At 38.3% G+C, this 11847-nt stretch overlaps 1 protein-coding gene across 1 annotated transcript in view; it reads left to right on the forward strand.

Annotated features, from left to right (window-relative positions):
• Window positions 1–8073, forward strand: part of APOOL (apolipoprotein O-like) — a 39670-nt gene extending 31597 nt beyond the window's left edge. The window contains exon 8 of the mRNA XM_011927265.1: window positions 7727–8073. Coding sequence (XP_011782655.1) covers window positions 7727–7815 — 89 coding nt within the window. The 3' untranslated portion in view covers window positions 7816–8073. The remainder of the gene's footprint in view (window positions 1–7726) is intronic.
• Window positions 8074–11847: the final 3774 nt, after the last annotated feature.

Below are 11847 nucleotides of genomic sequence, written 5' to 3' on the forward strand. Positions count from 1 at the left end.
AACTACCATCAGAGTGAACAGGCAACCTACAGAATGGGAGAAAATTTTTGCAATCTACTCGTCTGACAAAGGGCTAATATCCAGAATCTACAAAGAACCCTCTTTTTCTATTGATTGGAATAGTTTCAGAAGGAATGGTACCAGCTCCTCCTTGTACCTCTGGTAGAATTCGACTGTGAATCTGTCTGGTCCTGGACTTTTTATGGTTGGTAGGCTGTTAATTGTTGCCTCAATTTCAGAGCCTGTTATTGGTCTATTCAGACATTCAACTTCTTTCTGGTTTAGTCTAGGGAGGTGGTATTTGTCCAGGAATTCATCCATTTCTTCTAGATTTTCAAGTTTATTTACGTAGAGGTATTTATAGTATTCTCTGATGGTAGTTTGTATTTCTGTGGGGTTGGTGGTGATATCCCCTTTATGTTTTTTTATTGCATCTATTTGATTCTTCTCTCTTTTCTTATTTATTAGTTTTGCTAGTGGTCTATCAGTTTTGTTGATCTTTTCAAATAACCAACTCCTGGATTCACTGATTTTTTTTGAAGGGTTTTTTTGTGTCTCTATCGCCTTCATTTCTGCTCTTATCTTAGTTATTTCTTGCCATCTGGTAGCTTTTGAATTTGCTCTTGCTTCTCTAGTTCTTTTAATTGTGATGTTAGGGTGTTGATTTTAGATATTTCCAACTTTCTCTTGTGGGCATTTAGTGCTATAAATTTCCCTGTACACACTGTTTTAAATGTGTCCCAGAGATTCTGGTACATTGTGTCTTTGTTCTCATTGGTTTCAAAGAACATCTTTATTTCTTCCTTCATTTCATTATGTACCCAGTAGTGCTTCAGGAGCAGGTTGTTCAGTTTCCATGTAGTTGTGCAGTTTTGAGTGTGTTTATTAATCCTGAATTCTAATTTTATTGCACTGTGGTCTGAGAGACAATTTGTTGTGATTTCTCTTCTTTTACATTTGCTGAGGAGTGCTTTTCTTCCAACTATGTGGTCAATGTTGGAATAAGTGCGATGTGGTGCTGAGAAGAATGTATATTCTGTTGTTTTGAGGTGAATTCTGTAGACATCTCTTAGGTCTGTTTGATGCAGGGTTCAGTTCAAGTCCTGGGTATCCTTGTTAACCTTCTGTCTTATTGATCTTTCTAATATTGACAGTGGGGGGTTAAAACGCCCATTATTATTGTGTGGGGCTCTAAGTCTCTTTGTAGGTCTCTAAGGACTTGTTTTATGAATCCGGGTGCTCCTGTATTGGGTACATATATATTTAGGATAGTTAGGTCTTCTTGTTGAATTTTTCCTTTACCATGATCTTTGTTGGTTTAAGGCCTGTTTTATCAGAGACTAGGATTGCAACCCCTGCTTTTTTTTTGCTTTCCATTTGCTTGTTAGATCTTCCTCCATCCCTTTATTTTGAGCCTATGTGTGTCTGCATGTGAGATGGGTCTCCTGAATACAGCACACTAATGGGTCTTGACTCTATTCAATTTGCCAGTCTGTGTCTTTTAATTGGAATATTCAGCCCATTTACATTTAAGGTTAATATTTTTATGTGTGAATTTGATCCTGTCATTATGATGTTAGCTGGTTATTTTGCCCGTTAGTTGTTGGAGTTTCTTCCTGGCATCGGTGGTCCTTACAGTTTGGCGTGTTTTTGCAGTGGCTGATATCGGTTGTTCCTTTCCATGTTTAATGCTTCCTTCAGGAGCTCTTGTAAAATAGGCCTGGTGGTGCCAAAATCTCTCAGCATTTGCTTCTCTGTAAAGAATTTTATTTCTCCTTCACTTATAAAGCTTAGTTTGGCTGGATATGAAATTTTGGGTTGAAAATTATTTTCTTTAAGAATATTGAATGTTGGCCCCCACTCTATTCTGGCTTGTAGAGTTTCTAGAGTTTCTGCCGAGAGATCTGCCGTTAGTCTGATGGGCTTCCCTTTGTGGGTAGCCCAATCTTTCTGTCTGACTGCCCTTTACATTTTTCCCTTCATTTCAGCCTTGCTGAATCTGACAATTGTGTGTCTTGTATTTGCTCTTCTCGAGGAGTATCTTTGTAGTGTTCTCTGTATTTCCTGAATTTGAATGTTGGCCTGCCTTGCTAGGTTGGGGACGTTCTCCTGGATAATATCCTGAAGAGTGTTTTCCAAGTTGGTTCCATTCTCCCCATCACTTTCAGGTACACCAATCAAACAGATTTGGTCTTTTCACATAGTCCCATATTTCTTGCAGGCTTTGTTCATTTCTTTTTCCTCTTTTGTTTCTAAACTTCTCTTCTTGCTTTCTTTCGTTAATTTTTCATTAATTCAATCACTGTTTCCCTTTCCTCCACTTGATCGAATCGGCTATTGAAGCTTGTGCATGCGTCATGTAGTTCTCGTGCCATGGCTTTCAGCTCCATCAGGTCATTTAAGGTCTTCTCTACACTGTTTATTCTAGTTAGCCATTCATCTAATCTTTTTTCAAGGTTTTTAGCTTCCTTGCGATGGGTTCGGACATCTTCCTTTAGCTCGGAGAAGTTTGTTATTACCGACTTTCTGAAGCCTACTTCTGTCAGCTCATCAAAGTCATTCTCCGTCCAGCTTTGTTCCGTTGATGGGGAGGAGCTGCAATTCTTTGGAGGAGAAGAGGTGCTCCGGTTTTTAGAATTTTCAGTTTTTCTGCTCTGGTTTCTCCCCATCTTTGTGGTTTTATCCACGTTTGGTCTTTGATGCTGGTGACCTACAGATGGAGTTTTTGTATGTATGTCCTTTTTGTTGATGTTGATGGTCTTCCTTTCTGTTTGTTTGTTTCCCTTCTAACAGTCAGGACTCTTAGCTGCAGGTCTGTTGGAATTTGCTAGAGGTCCACTCTAGACCCTGTTTGCCTGGGTATCACCAGCGGAGACTGCAGAACAGCAAATATTGCTGCCTGATCCTTCCTCTTGAAGCTGTGTCCCAGAGGGGCATCCGCCTGTATGAGGTGTCCTGACTCACTGTTTTTGTATATTCTGCAAGCTAACCATGATGGTTGAAAAAAATCAAAAGAATAATATTTCGTAGCAAGTGAAAATTACATGAAATTTGGATCTCAATGTCCAGAAATAGCATTTTAATTGAACATACCCACACATATTGATATATGTATTGTCTATGGCTGCTCTTACACTACAGTGGCAGAGTCGAGCACTTGTGACAGAGACCATATGGTTCACAAAGTCAAAAATATTTACTACTAACTTTTTGCAGAAAAGTTTGCCAAATCCTCTTCTAGAGAGAGGGGATGTGCCACATATGCATGAGTCATGTCTCCCTCATGGTAGTTGCCAGATTTTTTGTGGATTTGGAGACTAAATAGCCAAGCTCAAAACCTCTTAAGGGCAAAACCGGATTTCCTACAGTTTTTTGGTTCTGTGGAGACAGAAACTAGTCAGACTGTCAGTCAGAAGCTTGGGAGTGCCATACCTGAACTGGGAGGAACCAGAGGTTAACTGACTCTTACTAAAATAGAACGCAGCCCAGACCCAGCTCAATGCCTGACTAGATTGAGATAGTAAGTGTTTCACCCTTTCTAAAGAGATAAAGGGCACCCCTGTCTGATGCCCTTTATCTTCTGAAGCTTCTACCTTTCTTTTATACAAACAAAATACTAGTTATGCAAAAAGGCAAGAAGATGTGACTGACAGTCAAAAGAAAAAATAAATAAATATAACAATAACAGCAGACCCACAGATGACCTAAATATTGAAGTTAACTGAAAAGGACTTTAAAATAACTATAATTAATACATGAAATAGAAAAAAATGATGGAAAAAATGGATGAAAAGATGGAGAATGTCACAGGGACTTGGAATCTGTTAAAAAAAATTCTAGTGGACATTCTGGAAGTGAAAAATACAGTACCCAAAATTAAGAACTCATTGGATGGGTTTAACAGATGACTGTATACCAGAAAGCACAGAATTAATGAATTCAAAGACAAGTCAATAAAAAATAGCCAAACTGAAGCACACAGACAAAAAAGGAATGGAAAAGTCTCGGAAAGTACTTTATAGTGACTAGTGTCTTTAAGTATTTGAGTTGCTAAGAAGCTGCATGCTGAATGTTATCCTGATTTTATACACAAGAAACCAAAAGAGAATTTTTAACAATCCTAACTTCACTCTGCAATTTATTAGTTATCTGTCCCCTTTTTTGTACCTAACTTGCTTAAAATATCAATGAGGTAACATGTGAACTAAATTATCAGTTATGTAATATTATCAAATATCACATAACGTCTATTTGAGACTATAATTCAATGATGTCTTATAACTTTAAACATATTTCTTTCCTATTTGTTATAACACCAACTTTTTGAAAAATCTTCTAAAAAGCTTTAAGCAGAAATGGTTCTTATTAGAGAGTAAATATAAAATTGCGAAGGAATGCATTATGATGATTAGGGCATTCAGATTCAAGAAGAGTTTTATGACAGCTTATTCTTTGGGAGGGTAAGAGAGCCCTTAATCCACTCAAGAAATGAAGAAATTTCTAAGAAAGATACAATTCTTAGTTGCTTATAAGGGCATGAGATGAAATGTGTTTGTGTGTGTGTGTGTGTGTGTGTGTTTTTTTTTTTTTTTGAGATGGAGTTTCACTCTGTCGCCCAGGCTGGCATGCAGTGGTATGATCTCGGCTCACTGTAACCTCCGCCTCCGGGGTTCAAGCAATTCTCCTGTCTCAGCCTCCCAAGTAACTGAGACTACAGGCACCTGCCACCGTGCCCGGCTAATTTTTTGTATTTTTAGTAGAGACGGGGTTTCACCGTGTTAGCCAGAATGGTCTTGATCTCCTGACCTTGTGATCCGCCCGCCTCAGCCTGCCAAAGTGCTGGGATTACATGCTTGAGCTGCTATGCCCGGTCTTTGAGGTGAAGCTTTTTAAAAAGATAGAAATCAAATGACAGGCTAAGTGGTTCTAAACCAGAGGGATCCATATCACAATTACTTGAGGGTTTTGTGCTTTTTTTCAAAATTCACAGGTCTAGACTCTATGAAGAATTATAAATCTGAATCTCCAGAGGTGAGGCCTCTAAGCAGGTGGATTTTAGGAAGAGCTTTACAGAGTATTCTTTTACATACTACTCTCGCTAAGAATCTCTGTTTTAAGTTGTGAATAAATTAAAATCTTAAAGCCTTTTAAGAAATTTTGAGGGGTGATCTAAAGGCAAAAAAATCTTTCTAATTCAGGAAATTGGGGTAAGCTGGATCTTTCACCAAACTTTGAACAAGAATATAAATTAAGGAAGTATTTAGAAGTGCTAAATAACTTAGTTGATGAACACTGTTAAGCAAATTTGACACACTGAGATTTACATAAAATAATTATTTGTCGCATGCCTAGTGTTTTCTGCTTGATAAAAAAAACTTGTTGCACCATTCTTTTCACTTGTACTGAGCAATGGTACCCACCAGATGGCAGTAGAGATACAGCAGAACCACCAGTGGATTCGTTTTTTTTGCTACAAACTCTTCTCAGAATGTTTTCAAATGCAGAAAGTAAAACATGTAGTAATGTATGAACTTCCTTAAGTGTATTAAACAACAGCATCTAACAATAGGTCTAATGACTTAATTTTTAAGTAGCGGTGAGTGTGAATATTTTGAGATAATCTGCAACTATAATGTAATAAGATACCTGTGATTTCTGTTGGTGACAAAGAAATCTAAGGCACTGCTGATACTATTGTGTTTTGTTGCCTGTATTCATTATTGAAGAAAATGTCCATTTAAGTCAGAAGTAAGTGAAAATAATGACAAATTTTCCTCATCCAAGTTAATAGATTACATGAGTTCTATAACATACCCCCAAAGAGACAAGAGGTTAAGAATTTATTCTGTGGAGAGCTGCATTACCTGTACCATCATGAATACTAATTACTTAAGAATCTGGTTGTTTTGTTAATATATTTGGTGATGAAGTTACACATAGGTGTGTCACACTGTAAAACACATTTTAGAAAAGATAGGTGTAAGATAAATCATTGTATTCCAATTTCTCTCCTTTGTTTTCGTTATAAAACTGGAAACTAAATTCTTTTATGCAGAAAAGGTATGGTTCCCAAATGTAATAAAATTAATTTTAAAATGAATCCTATTTTGAACGTATTTAAAATAAAAACAAATTTCTGAAAAAATGTTTGTAGTATTATGTCACAAAATAAATATAAAATAGTTGTCTCTTGCCTACTTACCATGCACAAGGTATTATATGCAGCAGTTTGTGCGCATTACCTTGTTTACTACTAAAACTAATTGTATGAGATTTTTACTGCTATAAACATCATTTTAAAGAAGAGCCTGGGTTGTTATGTTGGGGTCAGACAAATGTGGATTCATTCCTGGCTCCACCACTTATCAGCCAAATGACTTTGGTCAAATTACTTAACCTCTCCAAATTAGAATTTTCTTATCTGTAAAATAAGGACAATGTAAAAATAGTATCTACTTCATGGTGGGATTATGAGATAATGCATGAAAATAACTTAGCTGCTTGCCGGGGACACAGGAAGCTTGTCAAGTTCACCAGTGATCCACACTTTGCCAAATCCAGGAATTGATTCTCAATCTCCGTCTTATGCAATCCATCAGTAACCTTTGACACAGGTTAAATTCCTTCCTCCTTCAAACAGTATCTTCACTTGGCCTGTGGGATTATCTCTTGCTCTTGGTTCTCTTACCTCATTCACTGGCTTTCCACCTTAGTCTTCTTTCCTACATTCTCCTAACCTTTTTAACGTCTCCTAATCTTAACCCAAAAGACTCATTTGTACTCAGATGTTAAGTAAGCAATTCAAATTTAACACATCCAACACTTAACGATTCAATTGTTTTCCCCTAAACCTGCTTCTCCCACATTTTCCTCTATCTCAGTAAATGTCACCTCCATTCTTCCAGTTTCTCAAGTTGAAGAGTCTCGCTCATAAGACATAGTCAATCCATTTAGGAAATCTTGTCCATTCTACCTTCAACATTATCCAGAATCTGGTACCTTTTCACCACTTCTACTGCTACCATTGTAACTAAAGCCCTCAGCATGTCTTTTGGAGTACTGTAATTGCTTTCTGACTGGTCTCCCTGCTGCTATCCTTTGTTTCCCTGTAGTTTCTTTTCCCCGTAGCCAAGAGTGATCTTTTTAAAAACATAGCATCATTCACTCCTCTACTCAAAATTGTCCAGTAGCTTCTTATCTCACTTAAAGCCAAAATCTTTACCATGGCCCTATGTGACCTAGCTTTCCATTGTCTTTTTGATGACATCTCCTATCATTTTCTCTCTCACTGCCTTGCCGCCACCCCTACATACACCACATTTGTCTACTCTGTTCCAGCCATATTGGTTCCTCAGATATACCTCAGGTCCATTACACTTGCTGTCTGCTCATCCTGGAAGGCATTGCCTGCTGGTCTCTATAGGGTTCACACCCTCACCTCCTTCAGTTCTCAGCTCATATATCACCTTTTCGGAAGGCTTTCCCTGGCTGCCCTATTTAAAATTACAAATCACCTAAGCACTCCATATATCCCTCCTTGTTTCATTTTTTCGCATAGCACTTAACCACCATCTGATACATATTTAATTAGTTTGTCTCACCTAACTCAAATGTTAGGTCTATGTCACCAGAGATTTTTATCTGGTTTGTTCACTGCTGTCTTCCCAGTATCAAAAATAAATTTGTTAAGTGACTAATTTGTTTTTTCATTTTAATACTTTATCAGGTGCAACACAGTTTATGCCTGACCCCAAGCTCATGGATCACGGGCAGTCCCACCCAGAAGATATAGATATGTACAGCACTAGAAGCTGAAGTAGACTGCATACAGAGACTACATAGAAAACTACAAGATGTGTGACGTTGCAAATAATGATGAAAAAAATCACCTAATGGGTAACTGATACATAGAGTATTACTTAAACCAAGTTTTTCCCTTACATATCCAAATGTGCAATTTGGTAAATTACATAAGTGGTTAACAGACAAACTGAATGCAATGCAAACAATATTAAATGATTGATGAGGAGACTTAGGTAGAAGTATTAGCTTGCATTTGATGACCTTTAAGGGCATTTAAAAAAAAAATGAAGACATGAACTCCAGTGAGATTAAAATCTCATACATATACATACACACATGTATGTATAAAGACATACATATTTATACATATAAACATATATTTCTGCTCTAGCTTTCCCAGACTAATGTCAGTTAAATTAGAATGGTGTGTGGAAAGATGTGTTTCCCTCTGTTTTTTTTTTCCGTTTCCTAGAGCTGGAATAAAATATCCATGTTTTATGGGGCTTAAGCTTGGCTTTGTCTCTTGGTTTTGTTAATATTAATTCCTCTTAAATATCTGAAAACATCTCTAACTATTTGAGAGGGCCGTATGCTACACAGGCTTCCTAATACTGCTTGGCAGTCCTTCTACTGGTTCCTGAGTGGTTTACTATTGTGTTCCCTAGAAGAGGTATTACAAACCTTTTATTCTCCTCAAACCTCTTATAACTGTCAAAGTTGACTGTGCCTCCTGTTTCATAGAGAAAAAAGTAAATTATTAGACGTGACCATTCCCAACTTCTTCCCATCTACCTTCAAGACTTACCTCTTTTCAGCCGTGCATCCCCCTTTCCTAAGACATACTTCTCTTGGTGTTCTTGATCTCATTCCTTCCCATCTGAGACCATATTCCACCCTGTTTAATCTCCAGTCTTTGGTTTCTCTTTTTACTAGTTTCTTTTCCTCCACTGCTACATAGCTGCAGGTGTTCTCTGTCTTAAATCAACAATAACAAAACAAGACAAAAACCTTTCCTTAACTCGACCTCTCCCCTTGAACTATTTTTTCTCTCTCCTTCCTATAATTGTTATACTTCTTTAAAAAGTAGTTGTTACTTTTTGACAAAAGTAAATATTATCCCTTTTTTCCCTACTTTCAAGTCCTCTCTGCCTTGTGACATTCTGGCCTCCATACCTGCTTAAATTTTTTTGAGATGGGGTCTTGCTCTGTTGCCCAAGCTGGAGTGCAGTGGCACAAGCACAGCTCACTGCAACCTCCACCTCCCAGGATCAAGCAATCCTCCCACCTTACCCTCCCGAGTAGCTGGGACGAAGGCATCTGCCACCATGCCTAATTTTTTTGTATTTTTGGTAGAGACAGGACTTCACCATGTTGTCCAGGCTGGTCTCGAACTCCTGAGCTCAAGCCTGTGCCTGACTCAGCCTCCCACAGTGTTGGGATTACAGACGTGAGCCACCGCACCCAGCCCCTACTTGAATTTTTATGTCATTATTGACTCTTCACCACTCTCTCCATGAAACTCACTTTGCTTTCTATTTTTCCTGCTTTTGTTATTCTTCATTTTTTTTCTCTTGCTCTGAATCCCTTAAATGCTGAGGCTGCTCAAGTTTCATCCCTAGTCCTATTTTCTCATTCTATATGTGCTCTCATTTTCATTTAACAGACCTCACTGGCTTCAGCCACCATTTGTTTTATTATTCGTGTCTTCAACCCCCATAGCTCTCTAGTGCTGTAGACCTTTAATTTCTACTTATTAGTTATATTCACCTAACATCCCATAGATATGCCAATGTCAATATGCTTAAAACAAAATTGTCTCTACCTCCCACTCCTTCAAATCTATTCTACCTTCTCTAATCCTATAATTACTCTCCCTCAAGTCATCATCATCACTTTTCTGGGTTACTGTAGTAGACTTCAGGCTAATTTGCTCACTGTCAATCTTGCTCTCTCTCATTTCAGAATATGTTCTGCTTACAGGTGACAGTAAACTAGTTAAACAAGTACTTAATATTAGCTTAAGCAAAAAAAAAAGAAAAAGCCCTATTTATAGCCTAGAATTAGGCAGTATAGGGTTGGGACAGTGGCTCATCGGTGCTATTAAGGACGTAGACTTTTTCTGTTTCCACTCTGTCCTCTACAGCATGCTGGTTTGTCACCTCATGGTCACAAGATGTCTGCTGTACCTCCAGAGAGCAGATACACATTCAAAGTAGGAAATAGCAGATAAAAATGTACACAAGATGCTTCTGACTCCCTTTTATCAGAAAAGTAAATGCTTTCTTAGAATCTCCTCAGAAGACCTCTGTGTATATCTCAACCAGTACTTGTCATATAGCCACACACTTAGCCTAAGGAAGATAGGGAATAGGGAAATCGTGTTTATTTTCCCGTGGTGAGGAAGGCAAAGGGTAAGGGGTTGGGAACAGGTGTTGAGTTTAAGCTAACATACAGTGTCTGCTACCCTATTCTTCTAACCTATTTGTCTATTATGACATAGTTGTCTTTCTGACAACTATAATGAATAGTTGTCTTTCTGAAATCTTTAGTGGCTCATCATTGCTTGCAGAATCAAAGCTCCTTAGTTTGATATACAAGGCCCTTCATATCTGATTCCAGCTTACCTTCTAATCCTATCTTCCCTCTCCTTACCCACCCTACTGGTAATGTGTATTATACTGTCTTTATGATATACCATTTGTTTCTTGAACATGCTTTGCTCATTATTGCCTCTTTCTCTGCCTGTGCTAGTGTGTCCTCTTAGAATGTTCTTCCATCTTATCCTGCTCCACATTCTAACTTCTACCCATCCTACAAGTCCAATTCTGGTGTCGTGTCCCCTTTCTTAATCCTCTAAGGTAGAATTTAGATGTTCTTTCTTCTAGAGATAGGATCTTGCTATGTTGCCCAGGCTGGTCTCAAACTCCTGGCCTCAAGCGATCCTCCCACCTCAGCCAACCAGACATAAGCGACTGTGCTCAGCCTTTTTTTAAAAATTGAAGGTATATGATATGACCAGTTATGGTGGCTCACACCTATAATCCCAGCACTTTGGGAGGGCAAGATGGGTGAATCACCTGAGGTCAGGAGTTCGAGACCAGCCTAACCAACATAGTGAAACCCTGTCTCTACTAAAAACACACAAAAAAAGTACAAAGTTAGCTAGGCATGATGGCGCATGCCTGTAATTCCAGCTACTTGGGAGGCTGAGGCAGGAGAATCACTTGAACCCGGGAGGTGGAGGCTGCAGTGAGCCTAGATCATGCCATTGCACTTCAGCCTGGGCAACAAGAACACAACTCAATCTCAAAAAATAAATAAATTAAAAAAAAAGGTGTATAATATGTCATAGATTTCATGAAATATGAGTGTGTTTGAGATCTGATCCAAGGTTTTAAAAAAATCATTTCAAATACTGGAGACAAAATTCTGAGGAGCTTACTTATGAAAAACTAGCAAGTGATAGGTGATATTTATAGATACGGTACTTACACAATTTATGTAATTAACATTTTCTCACAGACAAGGTTCCTTGTGGATATCACTGAATAATTTTTTTGTAGTTTCTATGCCCATGAAATGCCTGGTAGGTAGTAAGAACTCACATGTTCTGCTATGCTGGTTGCAGCACAGGACACAAAAGTTAGAATTATTTCAAAGGACTTATACTCTACTAGGAAAGAGGGAAACATAGAAATACAGTGTTGTATGTGGTATCTTCCCTAAGATAAGCACAACCAAAGAGCTATGGATGTTCAGAGGTAGAATGTAGTACTGGGATGATGTCAAGGAGGCAGTGGTACTTAAGCTGCTCAAGGTAGGGAAGCAGTTTACTTGCTAGTTTTTCGTAAGCTCTTCAGAATTTATCTCCAGTATTTGAAATGTTTTTTTTTTTTTTTTTTGAGACGGAGTCTTGCTGTGTTGCCCAGGCTGGAGTGCAGCAGCTCGATCTCGGCTCACTGGAAGCTACACCTCCCGTGTTCACCCCATTCTCCTGCCTCAGCCTCCCGAGTAACTGAGACTACAGGCACCTGCCACCGTGCC

Source organism: Colobus angolensis, unplaced genomic scaffold, assembly GCF_000951035.1.
Source record: "Colobus angolensis palliatus isolate OR3802 unplaced genomic scaffold, Cang.pa_1.0 Scaffold705, whole genome shotgun sequence".
Lineage (NCBI taxonomy): Eukaryota > Metazoa > Chordata > Mammalia > Primates > Cercopithecidae > Colobus > Colobus angolensis.